Source organism: Caenorhabditis remanei, chromosome III, assembly GCF_010183535.1.
Source record: "Caenorhabditis remanei strain PX506 chromosome III, whole genome shotgun sequence".
Lineage (NCBI taxonomy): Eukaryota > Metazoa > Nematoda > Chromadorea > Rhabditida > Rhabditidae > Caenorhabditis > Caenorhabditis remanei.
Window position 1 is genome coordinate 5,767,816 of NC_071330.1, and position 19,063 is coordinate 5,786,878.

Genomic DNA, 19,063 nt, shown 5'->3' on the forward strand with positions numbered 1-19,063 from the left:
TTCACTCTCTTCATATCACTCCATCTACAGTATGACCGGTATAGACCGAAAATGGAAAACGACCCTTTTTTTCAAAAAAAGGAAACGGATACGTTTTTCAGAATATCTTCACCGTCATTTTCCACTATCAAACATTAAATTTGGTTGAAAACTGAGTTCAGTATAAAATTTGGAGAAATCAGTTGAAAATCGTGAAAATAAGGCGATTTTGGGAGGTTTTCGAGGTTTTGTGAAAAACTGAGGACCATATTCAAAAATCGGAAACGGATAACTTTTAGCGACTGTTATTAACTACATTTTGAGCTATGATACAAAAGTTTTCTTTCAGAACGAAGTGAGTTAAAACTTTTTGAAAATTTCGAAAAAGGCATAAAAAGGAGTAGGGTTACTGTAAGACACTTCGTCACGACGTCTGAAGAAATGATTGTTTTCCAATCTTTGGTTTTTTGAGTAGAGCACATCTCGATCTTCATTTTTGTAGTTGACAACATTTTTGTACGGAGTCTTCTTAGAAAGATATAGCGCGATGAATGAAAACATCCGATTTCCCGAACTTCGATTAGGGAATTCAGGGAGCACATGCTTTCATGAGCCATAACTTTCCAGGAACGCATCGTACAAAAAAGTGGTCAACTAGAAAAATGAAGACCGGGTTGTGTACTATAGAAACAAAGAAGGTTTGACAAAAAATAATAATTTCTCCAGACGTCGCGACGAAGTCTTTTCCAATAACCCTATCATCTCTTCTCTCATGGCATTTGAAAACCTCATACCACAGTTCATTCTGAAGCAAAACATATATTTTATAGCTTAAAATGTAGCTGACAACAAGTACTATAAGTTGTTCGTTTCAGTATTTTTGTGAAATGCATCCAGTTTTCTGAAAGAGTTCGAAAACATCTCAAGAATCTCAGTCCTTACGCGAGTTTGTACCGATTTTTGTAAAGTTTATACTGAATTCAGTTTTCAACCAAATTTAGAGTTTGATAGTGGAAAATGACGCTGAAGATATTCTGAATAAGATATCCGTTTCAGATTTTTGTATAAGTTGACTGCTTTTTGACCGTTTTCGATCAAAACTGACCATATATTAGCTGTCGTTTTATCTACTGTTCAGTATTATTTTCCTCTTTTTTTTTGGATTTTCTAACATTATTGTTATTGTTCTTTTGATTTCTATTCTTAAAATCCTAATTTTCTCTGGAAATATCAAAATCTGACAGTTTTCAATCAAACACCCTCAAATCCCAGTGAGAGAGTGAGAGACGTGCCTCCCTGTAGGAGACGCAGACCGCGTGCGAAAAGAGAGGCGCTTTTCTCGTGCAGGAGGCAGTTAACTGCCTCCAAAATTCTCAACTTTTCGAAATGGCCTAAAAATTTCACTGGCCGAACTTTCAACTTTCTCTCGGTCACCGACAAAAATCGGAAAAATTTCAATTTCGAATTTCTTTTTAAAGTTTTTCCCTGGTTTTAGTCGTTTTCTGGCTTACATTAACATTTAAATATTTTTAGCGATGACATCTAAAGCAGATTACTTGAAAAAGTATTTATCACCTGCTAACGGCGATCAAGAAAAGAAGAAAAAGAAAAAGAAGAAGGATGGACCGAAAGGGTTAGTTGCATTTTTTCAAGAAAAAATTCAAAGAAAAATCTTAATTTTTTCAGAATCCGATTAATTGAAGAAGACGCGTTTCTTTCTGTAGATGCTGCAAAAGTGAAAGATATCGGATCTGACGAAGAACGAGAAGAAATCGAAGTACTGAAGCAAAGCGCCAAAAAAGCCAAGGTAGTGCATGGATTCAAACAAACATTTGCCCAAGTTGAAGCTCTGAAAGAAGTGAAAAATGAGCCATTGTCGCCAGGTGATTCACCCCCAAGAAAAACGCGTCACCGTCACGACAGTGATGATAATTCTCCTCCGAGGGCTTCAAGAAAGCGTCATGACAGCGATCACTCGCCACCGAGATCATCTAGAAACCGCCATGACAGCGACAATTCACCACCAAGACCTTCGAGAAGAAGACACGATAGTGATGAAGGTTGGTCCGGAAAAAGTTTTTTATTTAATTATTCCTTTAAATTTTTTTTTTAGATAACTCCCCGCCAAGACGGTCAACTGGCCGACAACGTCACGACAGCGACAACTCACCACCTAGAGCAAATCGACAGCGAAGAGATAGTGGTAATTGACTAATCTCAAACCGAATAATCGTTCTGTTTTCAGATAATTCTCCAGTTCGTCGCCGTGCCTCTCCGCCTCGCCGAACTCGACATGATAGTGACAACTCCCCGCCACGTGCTCGTGCTCGTCGTGATTCTGACAACTCTCCGCCAAGAAGACGTGACCGAGATTCTTCTCCTCCTCGCCGACGTCGTGATGATTCTAGTCCGCCGAGAAAAACGAGAAAGATTGAAGAGCCGAAGATGATAAAGAAAGAAGAACCGGATAGTGATACAGAGGTTTCTAGAAAGACTTTAGATGGAAAGAGGTCAGGATTACAATCGGCGAAGGATTTGAAGGAGGAAAGTGACAAGTTAAGAGCGAAAAATGCCAAGGTTTTCGAAGAAATGGATAGTTCCGTGAGTGGACGATTCGCTGACACCGTCTATCGACAGAAGCAAACGAAGAGAAAAGGAAGAGATGCTGAAGAAGATCAAGAGAAAAAGGAAAGAGAAGCGAAGAAGACGGAAGAATTGAAAGAGAAATACAAATCTTGGAATAAAGGAGTTGCACAGATTGAGGATCGAAGGGCACAACTGGAAGAAATGGCAAGAGTTGCAGCTGAACCAATGGCGAGAGCTCGTGATGATGATGCAATGAATGCTCATCTGAAAGAAGTGCTTCATGCAGCGGATCCAATGGCCAATATAATTCAAAAGAAGCGACGAGATACAGCGATTGATAGAGGAGAACTTGTCTATCCATCGTATCATGGTCACTGGGTACCCAATCGATTCAATATTGCTCCTGGATATCGATGGGATGGAGTTGACAGGTAATTGAACTGAAAATAGATAGTTTGTATGTGAATCATTAATTTTCAGATCGAATGGATTCGAAGGAAAACTCGCCAAAACTGCAAACACAAAAACAGCCAATCAATCCGAATATTACAAGTCTATTGCAGAATACGAGTGATTTTGTGATACCCTGTGCTCTTTTAATTTATTATGAAGTTTTTGTTATAAATATAACATCTCAATATTCGAGAGGTCAAAACAATGGAAGACATGCAAAACAGTGGCTTCTGACTATTCTAAAACAATACGGAAAATTGCTATTGAGCCCAAGATAATAGGCATAACAGATATCCGATTAATGTTGGACAACTGAAAGTTACAGTAACCCAAAAATGAAAATATTCCTTCCACCGAACTTTGCCTTGACTATCTTCCAAATTATCATTCAAAGATGAGACAGATTACTGTAGAATTACGGTACCTTCAATAACTCAGATCTGGAGTATCCCGGCCGTATGAATTAGGATTTAATCCAATGATTCCAATATCTCATTTGAACTAAATTTACACGAAGTTTAAAAAAGTCACTTTATCAGGTTTAGAAAAAAGACAAAATTATTTACCATCAATTCAAAAAGGATCAATTATGGAACAGGTTGATTACGAATTTTGTTCAATCTATTGCATGTTTCTCTTCTCACACATCCTTGATTCTTGTCTTCTCCATCCAAGTAAACGTGTCCCTCCTTACAAATACAGGCTGGTGGTCCACAACGGAGAGAGAAACAAGTTGATACCTGAAATTCAGAAGGCCCAGAGATTTTTCAGATGAATATATCTTGTTACCATCAGATAATTTTGGCAACTTTTATCCGGGCAGATGTTGGTACACTCTTTGTATTCAGCGTTCTTCGGACATCCGGATGAATGGACTGCTCGTTTTACTGTTCCAGACGCCACTAAAACTATTTCAGTTGGTTTCTCGAAGTTTTCTGTTTTTAAATCTTACCAGGCGGAATCAAAGTAGAAATTAATATGAAGAAGAACACTGGGAAGGCGTTCATTCTGAAAATTTCCGTCGAGATATACGGAAAAGTTGTCAGGAATTGGAAGCCAGATTCAGTGAAGTAAATAGGAAAGATTGAGAAAGAACGAAACGAAAGAGAAAAGAGAAAACATTCAAAAAGTGTACTTGACGCGTGAAGAAACGAGAGAGACAGAGCTCAATGAGAAAACAAAGAAAAAGTGAAGATTGATGATCTTGTTTTGTCGGTTGGGATGGATTGAAAGCGAGTGAACTTTTTCAGCGAATTGAAGGGTTTTATGAGAAGTTTTGTTAGAAATTGATATTGAACTGAAAAGAAAAGAAGAGGGTCTCATGATTTTCTTGAGAAGAAAGAAACAGATGAGACAGAGAGAAATAGATTTCGCACTATTGAAAGAAGAAGAAAAGATGATTTTGTATTAGGAAAACAATGATGATTCAATGTTGTTTTATGGTTCGAAAATAGTATTCCTTGTATTTTGTCATTCAGTTTCTTCCAAATGATTATAAATTTGAGCTCCGGGAAAAAAAGGAAAACGAGTTGTCATAGCGACGAAATCTATAAAAATTTTGGCTCTTTATGATTTAACGGGGGTTTTAAGAATTAACGGGGGTTTTAAAAATAGACGGGGGTTTTAAGAATAGACGGGGGTTTTAAGAATAGACGGGGGTTTTCAGAAAAAACGGGGGTTTTCAGAATAAACGGGGGTTTTGAGAATAAACGAGGGTTTTCGACAAGTTCTATTTACTTATACTAAGAAAACCCCAAAATTGTCAGAAATGACTACAGTCCCTCAATTATACATTTTTTTTCATTTTTTTTTCATTATACATTTTTCGGCGTCTTCCTTTTTCATCAGACGTAGAGGACAGTTGTGGAATGCGTGTAGGAGGGACGTATATTCCATACATCTCCCTGTGATGGCACAGTATCTCATAAGTACTCACTTGGGAAGCGTGGGTAATTTTGAAGGAACCGTTGTTGATTTGAGACGGACTCATTGTTATGACCTGATATCGCATTTTTTGTACGGGCTAAAAAAAAGGTCTCGGGGAACCATGTCTATTCGATTTCCCGTGTTGAGTAAGGTACACATACATATTCAAATATATGGCTCACCTTTCATTTTAGAGACTTATTTTTAATTTTTCAAGTTTCAAGTCAATTTTTACGTATCCCTATACGTTCGAGTTTTCAACTAAAAACGCAAAACCACAGATCTTGGCGGAATGTTGTTAAAACATGTCAAAACACACTTTTTGAAAACAATTATCATGTTTTGGTAACTTTATGATCGCTGATGAAACTAATGCGACCATAGATTTTTTAACGATTTTCATGTATAGGGATACGTGGAAATGGCTTTAAAACTTGAAAAATTAAAAATAAGTCTCTAAAATGAAAGGTGAGCCATATATTTGAATATGTATGTGTACCTTACTCAACACGGGAAATCGAATAGACGTGGTTCCCCGAGACCTTTTTTCGAAAATGGCCACTTTCTGATTTCATGAGTACGGTCAATTTTCACGTTTTGATTTATAACTTTCTAGGTTTCTTTTTTGGTAAATTGGTTTTCTTTTTTGGTAAATTGAGTTAACTTTTTTGTAGCCCACATTTTCACCTTTCCATAGCACTTTGAATTTTATGAAAACCTTCAAAATGAACAAAGTTACAGTGTCTCAAAGTGACTCGACCAAAAAATTTTGAAAAAAAAGAAAAATGTTTGCCATTCGCTGGAAACGAGTTTGTTGCCACTAAAACATATAGTGTTGTTCTAGTCTCGGTAAAGCTCATCTTTGGTAAAAACATCGTTGAGAATCTCGCGTTTCACTCAGGGTCATTCCCTTGTCAGTTAGAGATGTCCAAGAGAGTACAGAAATAAAGAGGCAAAGCTGAAATAAGAATAGGAACATAGTAGGGGAAGAGACGGAGAGTTGGTGTACTCATGAGATACTGTGCCATCACAGGGAGATGTATGGAATATACGTCCCTCCTACACGCATTCCACAACTGTCCTCTACGTCTGATGAAAAAGGAAGACGCCGAAAAATGTATAATGAAAAAAAATGAAAAAAATGTATACTGGAGGGACTGTAGTCATTTCTGACAATTTTGGGGTTTTCTTAGTATAAGTAAATAGAACTTGTCGAAAACCCCCGTTTATTCTCAAAACCCCCGTTTATTCTCAAAACCCCCGTTTTTTCTGAAAACCCCCGTCTATTCTTAAAACCCCCGTCTATTTTTAAAACCCCCGTTAATTCTTAAAACCCCCGTTAAATCATAAAGAGCCAAAATTTTGTCGGACGGGAAACTCGTTTTCTCGTATCTTTTGCCTCTTTTTCAACAAAACTTTCTGGCCCGACGTTCACTAAACGTTAGTTTTTGAACTCTCAAAGTTATTTTTCTACCGATAAAATTCCTTAATTTTTCAGATTCTTCGCCGTACATTTCTCTCGATTTTCCGAACAATGACAACCAAAAAGTTCGGAATGGAAGATGTTGGAATTACGAAGATTGGAGGAGACAAAAATCCGAAGAATATCAGTCAAAGCGATTGGAAAAAAGTTTTGCCGAATGAGGTGTATAGAGTGGCAAGAGAGTCTGGTAGGCACTCATTCTATCGAAAATTCCCGTTAATCACTTCGTATTTCAGGAACGGAATCACCTCATACTGGCGGATTTGACGATCATTTCGAGAAGGGGCGTTATGTTTGTCTTTGTTGTGGTTCTGAACTTTTTAAGTGAGTTTTATTGAAATATTCGAAAAAGTCATTTTTATATTTTCAGTTCGGACGCAAAGTTTTGGGCTGGATGTGGATGGCCGGCATTCTCAGAATCCGTTGGAAAAGATGCGAATATCGTCAGAATTCAAGATCGATCACATGGAATGAATCGTACTGAAGTACGATGCAAAACGGTAGGTTATCTAGAAGAATATCCGTTTTTCGACTATAAATTCTTTCAGTGCGACGCCCATCTCGGCCACGTATTCAACGATGGGCCAAAGGATAAAACTGGCGAACGATACTGTATCAACAGTGTGTGTATGGCATTCGAGAAGAAGGATTAAATAATTGTCTTTTTTTGTAATACTATGAGTTGCACATAAACTATTGATAAAATAAACAGTTCAATTCCTACTTCACAATCTCTAATCTCCCAGAAGATAAAGTTGGCAGACGGTAGAGTCAAACAGGGTATAGGGAGCAGTAAAAATTCTATTTCCCTTGATACCAACCGTAATTTTCAGTAATAAACTTTCAAAAAATTTTCAATCTTTAACTAACAAAAAATCTTTTCACGCGTGAGTTTTTTGATTTATTTTTTCATTGACATGACATTCCACGTTGCATGACGTAATTTGCCATAAATCTTTGCGACGTGTCCAAAAAGTTATTTCTAATTTCAAAATCTACGCTCAACAATGTTCTTCGAATTTAACATGGTGAGAGAGACTTTGAATGCTTTCAAAGCAAAACTGATTTACAAAATTCGAATTTCGGAAATTTTTCAGAAGTCTGTTAATTGGAGCCCAGATCTCGTAGTCGTGTGGGGAGAAGGAGAAGGAGAAGAAGAAGAAGTTGGAGAAGAAGAAAGTGAAGAAGGCGAAAGTGGAGAAGAAGGAGAAGAAAAAGGAGAAGAAGGAAAAGAAGGCAAAGAAGGAAAAAAAGAAGAAGGAGAAGGAAAGAGAAGAGAAGAAAAGAAACAAAATGAGAAGTCGGATCTGAACGCGATGGTCGAATATGCCTTTGAGGTTAGTATTTCAGTAATTCTTTTGAAAACAAAAATAGAATGAAAGTACATATTGAATGGATAATTTTAATTTCAGCAAGTACGTGTTCCAACTGCACTAGGAGATCTCTTTTCAATGAGCTATCGAGGAGGAGTATTCCGTCCCATCTACGAAGAAACGGTCAACTCTCTTAACAAGATGCCAATAGACAAGTTGTTCGACGAAGATGTCAGCGGGATTCCACTCCTGGCAGTTCCCAACGACGACAACACGCGATACGTTATCTTGGAAGGAGTGCATCGCTTCGCTTCGCTGTTATCGCGATCTCTCACTGAAGAAGAGAAGAACATTGAAATAAAACTCGACGTGATCTATGTGGGAGAGAGGAACTTCGAGGGTCTTCTACGATACCGATAACTCCAGGAATGAAACTCATGAAAAAAGCTGAGTTTAAATTTCACCGGTGGCAACCAGAGTTGCTCACCTTGCTACTGGATTCGTACGCTAAACAAAGAAACGAAGGTCGCTTTTCCGAAAAAGATCAAGCCGTAAATCTATGCCAAATTCTAAATGCAAGACTAAATGAGAAACAACGGAAAGAATTGATTGACCATTCGCACCAAAGAAGACAAATATACGAAAAATTGTTCTATGAAGGACTGGTACCGGAACCATCAGAAATGGGGACTGAACAATCAGGACTTTTCGCTTTCCTGATGTCCCCGAGCACACAAAAATCATTCTTTCTTTACTACGAAAAGATTCCGAAACGAAACAGATGCCATCTAAATGTTTTCCTGGCGTTGTTGGTGAATGATGATGCTTCCGCTCGATTGATTGACGAACTCGGTTCGAATAGAATCACGAAGACAGAATTTGTATCTCGACTTCGAGGAGTACAACGTCTTCCGAGAACCAAATAGAAGAGGAGAACGACATCAATTGGCTCAAGTGCGAAACAGTTGACAACGTTCCACGAGGAGCGTTGCTGATTACCCATAGAATCGTAAGCTGGAATATTTTTCGTGTGTTCCGTACTCAAATAACTTATTTTTAGATACCAAACTCGTCAAATTTGATTGGCAAGGATGTTACGACGGTGGTGCTGAATGCAATGATGAACAATGAACTTATCGGACAACTTTCGAAACTTGGAAAGTCGACGGATGTTGTCGTTACGGGCGTTTTCGCCAAGGAATCATTCATTGCTTCTGGATCAGCAATAGTGCGAAATGTTGGATCGACGATCGAAACCGACAATATTGGATGTCTTATACGAAGACTAACCAACGATCAACACAGCAGGAAAAGGAAGGCCACCGATTGTAACTATCAATTATGTGTAGTGGAAGGATATGTGCCGCCTGGTCTTATTTCTGAAAAATGAGACAGGATATAATGAACTCAAATACTTGTATTTTTTGAATTTAATAAAAATTTTTAAAAATAAAAATTTTATTTGAGGGCTTTTTGGGAAACTTCACAACTCTTTAAAAATTAAAAATTTTTATATGATTCACTAAGGGCTCCAACTCCGTGTCCAGGTTTGTCGAGAAGCTTTAGAATGACGTAGGCTGGGAAAAGCAAGAGTTGATCTTTTGTATCCTGGAAAAGTAAAATGTTAGAGTTTCAGTTCTTTACTGTTCTCTTATCTTACCTGTGCAACATACAAATAGTCTCTCAGGTATGCCTTTGGTTTGAATCCATTGGCGAGATCGTATTCCTCAGTCATAATGAGAGCAACCGATGCTCCGTCAGTCAAATAAGATGCATTGGCAGCGGTGATAGTTCCATGTGGCTTCACGAAGTCCGGCTTCAGAGTCGACAGCTTCTCATTTGTGGAAACACGGATTCCGTTGTCTTCCTTGATAGTCTTCGGCTTTTTTCCGTCTAAGAATACCGGTACAACATCTGTGAACTTTCCATTTTTGGCGGCTTCCGAGGCAAGAGTGTGCGAGCGAATGACAAATCATCTTGTTCTCTGAAAATACATTTTTGTTAAGAAAATTCAGACTTTCTATTTTGCAAAACCTTTTGGAAACATTGAAAGCGGCAGCAAGTCTGTCTCCACTGTGTCCAGAATTCAGCAACAGCTGCAAATTCTGGGGAAAGAAGATTCTTTACAATCCCCTCCAATCTTCAACTTCGATGGAACATCTTTTGCCTTATTCATGCCTAGAATTGCCTTTCTAGCTTTTCTGTTATAACGAATTGGCACGTCAGATAACAGATGATGTGTCAAGCTTCTCGTACGGTAGCTTCGTCTTCTCGACCAAGGCTGAAAAAGACATATTTTAGCTGTCGAAAACCAGGGGTTTGCTATGAAAAAAGAGTGAATAAAATTGTTTGTTTCTAACCTTTCATAGACGGTTCCCGAGACCATCTTGTCTCCAGTCTCCAAAAGTTTCGCTTTCAACTCTTCGTTCTGGTTGAACTTGCGTTCTTGCCCTTGTTGTTTTTATTTCCATTCGGTTTCTTATTAGCGGATCCATTTTTCCCTTGTTGCAGCTGTAAATTCTATTTAATGAATCAAAATGTTATTAACAATAAGTCTTACAATCTGTACATATTTTGGTCTTTGCTCCGAAAGTGCCGATGCTAGAGATTGAGTCTCTTGGAGACCGACAGCTGATTGCTTCTTGGTTTTGTCCATTTTGAAGTTCTAAAAATCGGCAAAAACTCATTGACTACACCTCTCAATGACTACATTTTCTCATTGACTCCACATTCTCAATGACTACATTATCTCATTGACTTCATTTTTCTCAATGACTACACTTTTCTCATTGACTACACCACTCATTGACTACAAAATTTGAGAAATGCTCTCATTGACTACATCTACAGTACTAGGAAAAAAGAACGCGATACTCGCAGCTTTTCAGTTAAAATTAGTCAGCTTTGAGCATGTGCCGCACCCTCACTGACTGTCTTACTTTTTTTGACCAGTACAGTACCCAAAATTTGAAAAATAATCGGGGATTCCAAATCAGTGTGCTGAAAGAGGAACAAAGTTTACCCAATCTGAGTGATTCTTGTGGGGGACCACTTTTCACCATTCTCTTAGGCTTAGGTTTCTCAAAAATTCGGGGAAAAACTTGACAAAAACGGGTATTAATCGTTTTTCGTTTTTGTCAATTCTTTTCCGAATTTTAAGAAACCTAAGCCTAAGAGAATGGTGAAAACTTGTGGCAAATACTCATTTACTACCTGCTCATTTACTACCAAATGCTCATTTACTACATTACTCATTTACTCCCATTACTCTTTTACTACCATTTACTCATTTACTACCGTTTGCTCATTTACTACTATTACTCATTTACTACTTTTTACTCATTTACTACTTTAGAGCGATATGCTGGGATTCAGTTTTCACCATTCTCTTAGGCTTAGGTTTCTTAGAAATTCGGAAAAAATTGACGAAAACGGTTATTCATCGTATCTGTCAATTGTTTTCCGAATTTCTAAGAAACCTAAGCCTAAGAGAATGGTGAAAAGTGAAGTAGTAAATGAGCAGTACGGTAGTAAAAGAGTAAAAGTAGTAAATGAGCAAACGGTAGTAAATGAGTAAATGGTAGTAAATGAGTTGAAGTAGTAAATGAGTAAGGTAGTAAATGAGCAATTGGTAGTAAATGAGTAGGTAGTAAATGAGTATTTGCCAAAACTTGTTCCTAATTTGGTCAGTCCGCTACCTTTTCTGGTCCTGTTTGGAATATAAGGCTTCTGAGATATGTTATAAATTCAGATGGTCTGCTGGACTGTCTTTCAGAGAGATGTAGTCAATGAGAGCATTTCTCGAATTTTGTAGTCAATGAGTGGTGTAGTCGATGAGAAAAGTGTAGTCATTGAGAAAAATGAAGTCAATGAGATAATGTAGTCATTGAGAATGTGGAGTCAATGAGAAAATGTAGTCATTGAGAGGTGTAGTCAATGAGTTTTTGCCCTAAAAATCTGTGACTGTACACGGGAACTTGAAGAGAAAGGGGGAAATTAAAAGATTGAGAGACGGATAAGGAACCGTTTGAAAATAAACAATTAGAGGAGAAAAGGTGAGAAATTAGAAGAAAAATTTTTTATAACCACATGACTATAACAAGAAAGAAAGAAACGATGAAGATAACAAAAGAGACCTAATTATAGAACCAACTAAAACAGAAAAATCCTAAAAGATGAAAAACAACTTAATTGACTCCACCAAACTTTGCTTCAGGACTCTTCGCATTCGTGTACTGCTCCAAACTGCGCACCTCTTCTCTACGGATTGATCTCAACTTATTCTCAAAGTCCATTTCGAAATCTACCAGATTACCGGATTTGCAATACAAATCAAAGTCTGGAGAAATCAATCTCTTTATATCGTAAACAATATCCGGCGTCGGAAATGCAAACTCTCTAGAAAAAAAGGTTATCTGGTTTTTTAATTGAAAACGCAACTACTCACAAAGCTATGACGGCAAGACCGATTTGCCACAAAATATTGGCTCAGGACACCTTGACGAAATCGAAAAACGCTTCTTTTCTGTTTTTGAACACTATCCGCTCACGATTTGGTAAGAATTTCCAATTTTTGTTGAGTACCCGCCGCAAGAATGCAAACATTCTGCAAAAACTGAATGCATGCAATGGGCACCTTTTTCAGAGCGAAGGAAGCATCTACGATCAAGAAAACTGAATTTAATGTTTTTTCAGATTTCAGATAACCATGATATTCTCGAGTCTTCTTGAAAAAGGAGCATGGCAGAGTTCCAGATCTGTCAACGTCGGAAAAAGAGAAAAACATATCTTAACTTGCACAGCAAGAAGAAGACTAATCAAAGCGATTTATAAATCTAGGCACACAAGTAAAAATTGATAACAAAATGAGGAATAATAGAAAACATTTACAAAATGCATTTAACGCGTGAATTGACTGAGGAAGCACGAGCACACATACACAATAGAAAACCCAGCAAAAGAAAGCAAAAGTGAGAGAAAAGAGTGAAAAATAAAAGAACTTTTTGGCACATTGGGGTTTTGTTAGAGGTTGGTGTTGAACTGAGGAGAGGAATCAAATAAGAATAGAAACTTTTGATCAGTTATGACTTGGTTGAAGCGGCAAAAAGACACGATGTGAGAAAGAATGAGATGAGGCACTTTTAAAAAGAGAATGAACAAATGACCGGTGGGTATTGTAAAAATTATGAATTTTACTTTCTATTCGAATGCGAAGTGGAAGATGACGTAGAAAGTGCTCCAGTCTCCAACATTATCGTATGGAACTGCTTCAGATGAACTTCTACGAAATCTTCGAAGAATGCAACGTTTCGGGGATTTATCTGATTTCGAATGTCCGCGATGACATCACTGAGGGATTGCAGATCAACTGCTGAGATTTTTTGAGTGCCCATTGCTCGGACCTGTAAAACGGGAAGGTTTGTTTTTGGGAATAAGTATAAAAATAATCATCATTCAACTCACCTGTAATAAAACAGCAGTCAATGCTTGAATCAAAGTCAAGGCATGAACATTTTCTACATTTAATCCTTGATTACAATGTTCCACAAATCGACCAGCTTGTTGATAACACATCTTTCTCACTGCTTCTGGCTTCATGTTTGTCGTGGAAATCTGAAAAGATTTCTGTTCATTTTTATTCCGATAGAATTCAATTCTTACATCGTTAGATGAGAAGTACATATGATGATCTTGAATTCCATTCATGTTGATGTCAATATTCTGATTTACATGCTCGAGATCCATGATGGTTCTTGCGTATTTCTCCTGAAATAAAACTCAAAGTTTCAAAAATAATTTACTGGCTAACAAACCTGAAAAACAGTGGAATACTTTTCAGTTGTCAAATGTTGCATCTCCGCCTCTATATTCAAATCATTCAGATTTTTGACCAATCCTCTTTTAATCTCGATCAACTTTGTCAACTTCACAAGATTCACCAAGAACTTTAACGGGAAATTTCCGACCATTTCAGAATTTCTCGCAGTTAATCGCTCATCATCCGGACCATTCAGCGGTCCGCCTCTTTCTATCTTTCTCGAAACGAGTTCATCACGACATAAATGTGGACGATTTGGATCACGAACAGCCGCGACGAATGGGCGAACACCGGTGGGAAGTTTCGAGTTGGCTTCTTCGATGAAGTATGCAATACTGAGAAGTTCGGTTTTTCCATCGAGAAGAACTTCAGTGTCACTGACAAGAGTTGGTGGTATATCAGACTGAAAAAATATTGAATAGAAGAACAGGTGATACTGACACATTATGTCTACCATCATTTAACGAAAGATTGATAGAAATAACACCTGTTCGGCAAAAAAAATATAACACAGAAAACGTGTTAAAATAATAATTCCAGAAGAATGTGAAGCTAAACATAGGATTACACCCAGACAAATGAAAACACGAACCTTATCAAAGATTACTCTGAATCCTTTCGGAATAACTGCATCAATTAAACCAGAGTAAATACCATCATATGGATGTCGTATACGTGCGAAAACTCTATTTCCGACCACCATTTGACGTGGAAGTCTTGCTGGAAGATCTTTTAAATCGATTGACGGATCCTGTAAGAAAAACTAAAAGTCAGAAGTTGATTTCACTTTTTTCAGGCTTACATTCAAATAGCTTCCTTCATAAACACTTCGAATTTTCATTCGCTTTTCCTCCAAATACATTCTTTCCTCTTCAAAAAATACCTTGGAACATCTACGTGGCTTTCCGAGCATTTTTCGAATCGTTCTCCACTCAACACGTGTCAAATTCCAGTTTTTCAAGTTTGGGAATGATTCTTTGATTATTGAAGCGAACTCGTTCTCTTCTTTGAATATTTGTTGGTCGATGGCCGAATAAAAGAATTCACACATCACCCATTGACGAGCTTTTTTGTATCGAAGCAAATTGTACAACTTCTTTATATTGGATCTCATAAAAGTGCTCACATCCTCACTCGTTTGATTTTTGAAAGTTTTGAACTGTTTAATCATTGCAGTTCTCTCTTGATCCGTACTGAACATGTTAAAAAATAACTGAGCATCTCGATGTTCCATCGCCTCTGTCGTCATATTTTCAGGATTATTGAGATCATCTAAACCAGCAACAAGATTCTGATGCATTTCAATCATTTCTAAATCTTTCGCGAGAAGATCATTGGCATTAGTAGTTGTTGGAGGAGAAAGAGCCAGAGCTCTTCTGGTCGGTCGACGAGTTTCTTCTTTTGGCTGAAAGAACTTCGGGGTTGTTATCAGAATCAAAGAGAAGAGAAACTTACGATATATTCAAGAGCACAACTGGAAGACTCATAGTCGAGAGCTGCTTTTGCGAGCATTGTAAGACTGGAATTCCGTGTCAGAGAGCTGACAGAAGGAGAATCTCGACCACCATTCAGACGTTTTGCGGGAGACCTGAAATTTTGCTTTGAGAAACAATGAAAATGCTTAAATTTCGAAGTATGCCACTTTTGCTAATTTCTTTTGAATGCTTTTGAATACTAACTTCTTTGGAGATCCAGTTCTTTTATTAGTTCGAGTCGGTGACAAGTATACTTCATCATCTCGATATCTTGATGGCACTTTTGCAGTGTCCCGAAGTCGATACGGTGAACTTGTTCGATCCTGAAAAAACTATATCACACTTCCAGCAAATTGTTCATTATTAATCTTTCCCGATCACTAATCGATAGCCCTCAATAAAACTGACCGGGTCGGATGTGTCACTTTGAACTTTTTTACGAGGACTCCTCACCGCCGACGACATTTTATTCTGAAAATTTCGGAAATTTGAATTAGCACCGGATCGAAAAAATCGATGTACATGCGCGCGCGAGAAAAAAAACTTTGAAATGGCGGGTGTTTTCTCAGCAGCCAACAACCGATTTCAAACAACGCGCTGGTCTCGCAACGATTGGCCGGTGAGAGAGAGTGTGTATACGGTAGAGGGCAACATTTCTGTGGCTGTTGTCTGCTGTTGGAGAGAGGGAAAGAAGGAACAGGAGAGAGAAAAATGAAAGGAGAGAGAGAGAGAGAAACGAGCGGAGAGAAGAAGGAGGGGCTGTTTGACAGTCGGAGAACGTCGTGACATTCCTTTTTTGGATCACCGGAGCAGTATTTTATTGATTTCCACACTTATGTACTGATCAATCAAAAGTGAGATATATCAAATGTATCTTTCAAAGTGTAGAAAATCATCTGACAAACTTGTTTCCTTCAAATGTTCAGTTTTCTTTATCATTTTTTTTTCTATTCGGAAAACTGTTATAGATCTGCTAATTAGTACTATCTTGGAATGGGAACATAAGTTTTCTTTCGATTTCTTTTCCGTTTTCCCTATTTTCATTCGCCTTCTTATGACTCAGATGTTGCTTTTGTTTGTCACGTTCTCTCTTTTACCACATTTTTGATAAAATGATTGTGAAATTCATTCGACAGACAGAATTGCCTGCCATGTCAACATTTCTGTTATTTTCGTTATGAATTTCAGGTCTAGCAACAAAGTATATCACTTCTAATGTTTTCAGATTCTAAATAAAAAGGTTTAGCCGAATAGCGAATTTAAAAAAAAAACCAAAAGAAATATTAGACCTCTCAATTAAAAATTCAGATCACCAGAAGCTGTAATCGCTGCGAGACCCATATTACTTTTGAACCTATGCGCCTTGAAGTTTTTCCGCAATATCAAATCGTTTCCCAGCGATTCATCTCTCAAAAAAACTCATTTATATCTTATCACACTAGTTTACACTTTCCCACATCTTCTTCCAACATAGAACATTCTCCATCAAAACCTGATTTAAAAGTCGTTTTCTCCTTCCTTCTTTCGTATCACTTTTAGACGTTCAACGACAAAAACCATCAAACAAACTTATGCAGCATTGACCTCTCGTAACGTAATCTTATCGTTTTCCCCCGTGTTATCATGCTCTCCGCAAACTTTCAATCTTGCCCCACTAATTTCATTTATAATTCATTTTGTCCTCTTTCCGAATCGATTCAGTTCAAAAACTAAGCGAATTGTGAGTCAAATGTTTATGTTTTGAAAGCGAATCAATTATTTATGATTTCTAAACGCTGAACACATTGGCTCGCAAATGCAAGAGATGGTTTCTTCTGTGTTCAAACATTGCGGGAGGAAACAGACGTTTTCTGTTATTTCTTCCTTCAATAACCGGTCTATCCAATTTCTCATTTTCTCTCTTTCTTCCTCACTTTCTTTGTAATTTGCCACCTGAAAGTTAGTAATTTCTTTCTCTGCGTCTATGAAATCCTGGAGAATTGCGCCCCAACGCCAATGACGTGTCATTTCGATTGCATGGATCGATTAGATTGCGCAATAGATCTTCGTATTGCCATGTTCTTTTGAAGAAGTGAGCTTTTGGAATTTCAAAATTCCTTCCTTCTCAGTGGAGCATATTTTCTTTAATGGCTTATGCTCACTTCTTGCTCACTTCTTGCTCACTTTTCCCCGCTGCTTCGTATCGATCCTCCTCTCTGCTTTTCCCTCACTCTTTTTTCATGGCGCCTCTCCAAAAGAGTCCCGTCAATATCTGGTCTTCGGCCGTGGTCTTCATGCTCTTTTCAACCTCCACGTCTTCTGTTTTTGTTTATTTTTCGTAAAACTTCAGTGTTTTTTTCTTGTTCTTTCAATAGATTTTTATTTTCAGAATCGACAATGGGTGATTACGTGACTCCTGGCGAGGAGCCGCCACAACCGGGCATTTATCGAAGTGAACAAATGTGTCTGGCTCAGCTTTATCTCCAATCAGATGCTTCCTATCAATGTGTCGCAGAGTTAGGAGAGCTCGGACTTGTTCAATTCCGTGATGTGAGTGTTTTAGCCTTATTTTCAAAGAGAAAACGTTACAATTTCCAGTTGAACCCAGATGTGAGCGCGTTCCAGCGAAAATATGTTAATGAAGTGAGACGATGCGACGAGATGGAACGAAAACTGAGTATGTCTTTTGGAATTACGAACATTTTTTCATTTTCTTCATTTTTCTTCAGGATTCCTCGAACATGAAATCAGAAAAGACCAAATTCCTATGTTGGACACCGGAGAGAACCCTGATGCTCCATTGCCAAGAGAAATGATTGATTTAGAGGCGAGTATTTAGAAAAAAGACGAAATTTCTATATGAATTTTTGCTTTAGGCTACATTCGAGAAGTTAGAAAACGAACTTCGAGAAGTGAACAAAAACGAGGAAACTCTTAAGAAAAACTTCTCAGAACTCACCGAGTTGAAACATATTCTGCGAAAGACTCAAACTTTCTTCGAGGAGGTAAATACTTTTTTTTATTGAATGGTTTCTCAATTCACACCCGTTAACATTCTCTTTTCTCTAATTCTCACGTCATTTTTCATCTCTCTAATCCTTCAAATTCTGGCATGCTTTTTTCTAGATTTTGTAGTTCTCAGCTGAAAAAATTTCCAGGGATCGAATTTCCCGTTTTCGGACGTAGTTGTTGTTGTAAAGTGTTTTGTGCCTAATTAGAAATAGCATATTCTTACAACTAGTCGCTATTTTTTCTCACTACTTGGTTTGTCCTATATCACAGGTTGATCATGATCGGTGGCGGATTTTGGAAGGTGGCAGCAGCTCTCGGAGAGGTCGATCGTCAGAACGAGAAGAGCAAGCACCACTCATTGATATTGGTGGAGATATTGAAGACGATTCAGCACGACTTTCAGTTCAAGCTGCAATGCTCCGACTCGGGTACGTACCGTTTGAATACCCTTGCGACATACGGACGGAAACTACTAAATCGAAGAGAGCGCTCACCATCACTACACTGTCGTGCCTAGTCCTGAATGTTGTTCCTGTCTTGTCCTTATCCTATCCCTATCCTCGTCCTGGGTGTGATGGTTGTGGTCATCCTTTCTCTTTTACTAAACACCCTTCTTCATTTTGGAAGTTAAAACTTTTTAGTGGAAACTGAAAACGCTCAAAAAATATATCTACTTGGCTTCGAATATAATTGAAGTTCACCACTGGCAGTTCTTTCATTCCAAAAAGAAGTCCTTCTTTCTACTCTCATCAATTTTCTTTCTGATCACTTAGTCCTTCTCTTCCTAAACTCTTCTTCACTAACACAGGCTGGTACTGGGGAAATGCTGCCAGCGGCTGCTGCAATCGAAACTGAAGAAGGACTCGAATTGACTCAACATATTGCTGCTGGAGGAGCACCGGGTGGTGCAATGTTCGCCAACTTTGGGTGAGACTTCTCTTCTCCTCTAGTTGTCGTACTTCTAAATCTATATTTCTTTCTGTTTTCCTTGATGTTGCATGGTTTTGCTCGGTTGCTTCCTGACACACATTTTTACTCT

General features: G+C 38.0%; 8 protein-coding genes across 8 annotated transcripts; 5 read left to right on the forward strand and 3 right to left on the reverse strand.

Annotated features, from left to right (window-relative positions):
• Window positions 1-1,514: 1,514 nt before the first annotated feature.
• On the forward strand, window positions 1,515-3,139 carry GCK72_009296 (uncharacterized protein; the record flags this gene model as incomplete). The annotated part of the gene is made up of 5 exons (XM_003098170.2): window positions 1,515-1,612; window positions 1,666-2,039; window positions 2,093-2,182; window positions 2,225-2,996; window positions 3,046-3,139. The coding sequence occupies 5 exons, from the start codon at window positions 1,515-1,517 to the stop codon at window positions 3,137-3,139; spliced, it is 1,428 nt and encodes a 475-aa protein (XP_003098218.2).
• A 466-nt stretch (window positions 3,140-3,605) lies between these two features.
• On the reverse strand, window positions 3,606-4,025 carry GCK72_009297 (uncharacterized protein; the record flags this gene model as incomplete). The annotated part of the gene is made up of 3 exons (XM_003098123.2): window positions 3,606-3,758; window positions 3,808-3,920; window positions 3,971-4,025. The coding sequence occupies 3 exons, from the start codon at window positions 4,023-4,025 to the stop codon at window positions 3,606-3,608; spliced, it is 321 nt and encodes a 106-aa protein (XP_003098171.2).
• A 2,453-nt stretch (window positions 4,026-6,478) lies between these two features.
• GCK72_009298 (uncharacterized protein) lies at window positions 6,479-7,080 on the forward strand (the record flags this gene model as incomplete). Its single annotated transcript, XM_053727303.1, has 4 exons — window positions 6,479-6,614; window positions 6,664-6,751; window positions 6,798-6,927; window positions 6,976-7,080. 4 exons carry the CDS (start codon window positions 6,479-6,481, stop codon window positions 7,078-7,080), a joined length of 459 nt encoding a protein of 152 aa, XP_053586880.1.
• A 354-nt stretch (window positions 7,081-7,434) lies between these two features.
• GCK72_009299 (uncharacterized protein) lies at window positions 7,435-8,160 on the forward strand (the record flags this gene model as incomplete). Its single annotated transcript, XM_053727304.1, has 3 exons — window positions 7,435-7,455; window positions 7,525-7,764; window positions 7,840-8,160. The coding sequence occupies 3 exons, from the start codon at window positions 7,435-7,437 to the stop codon at window positions 8,158-8,160; spliced, it is 582 nt and encodes a 193-aa protein (XP_053586881.1).
• Window positions 8,161-8,423: 263 nt separating this feature from the next.
• Window positions 8,424-9,130, forward strand: GCK72_009300 (uncharacterized protein; the record flags this gene model as incomplete). Its single annotated transcript, XM_053727305.1, has 3 exons — window positions 8,424-8,552; window positions 8,603-8,749; window positions 8,801-9,130. 3 exons carry the CDS (start codon window positions 8,424-8,426, stop codon window positions 9,128-9,130), a joined length of 606 nt encoding a protein of 201 aa, XP_053586882.1.
• Window positions 9,131-9,240: 110 nt separating this feature from the next.
• On the reverse strand, window positions 9,241-9,916 carry GCK72_009301 (uncharacterized protein; the record flags this gene model as incomplete). Its single annotated transcript, XM_053727306.1, has 3 exons — window positions 9,241-9,348; window positions 9,401-9,654; window positions 9,868-9,916. The coding sequence occupies 3 exons, from the start codon at window positions 9,914-9,916 to the stop codon at window positions 9,241-9,243; spliced, it is 411 nt and encodes a 136-aa protein (XP_053586883.1).
• A 3,016-nt stretch (window positions 9,917-12,932) lies between these two features.
• GCK72_009302 (uncharacterized protein) lies at window positions 12,933-15,498 on the reverse strand (the record flags this gene model as incomplete). Its single annotated transcript, XM_003098105.2, has 9 exons — window positions 12,933-13,142; window positions 13,204-13,353; window positions 13,402-13,506; window positions 13,554-13,961; window positions 14,151-14,309; window positions 14,361-14,963; window positions 15,014-15,146; window positions 15,238-15,356; window positions 15,442-15,498. 9 exons carry the CDS (start codon window positions 15,496-15,498, stop codon window positions 12,933-12,935), a joined length of 1,944 nt encoding a protein of 647 aa, XP_003098153.2.
• Window positions 15,499-17,409: 1,911 nt separating this feature from the next.
• Window positions 17,410-18,955, forward strand: GCK72_009303 (uncharacterized protein; the record flags this gene model as incomplete). Its single annotated transcript, XM_053727307.1, has 6 exons — window positions 17,410-17,562; window positions 17,611-17,689; window positions 17,742-17,839; window positions 17,889-18,017; window positions 18,295-18,452; window positions 18,721-18,955. The coding sequence occupies 6 exons, from the start codon at window positions 17,410-17,412 to the stop codon at window positions 18,953-18,955; spliced, it is 852 nt and encodes a 283-aa protein (XP_053586884.1).
• Between the last annotated feature and the right edge of the window lie 108 nt (window positions 18,956-19,063).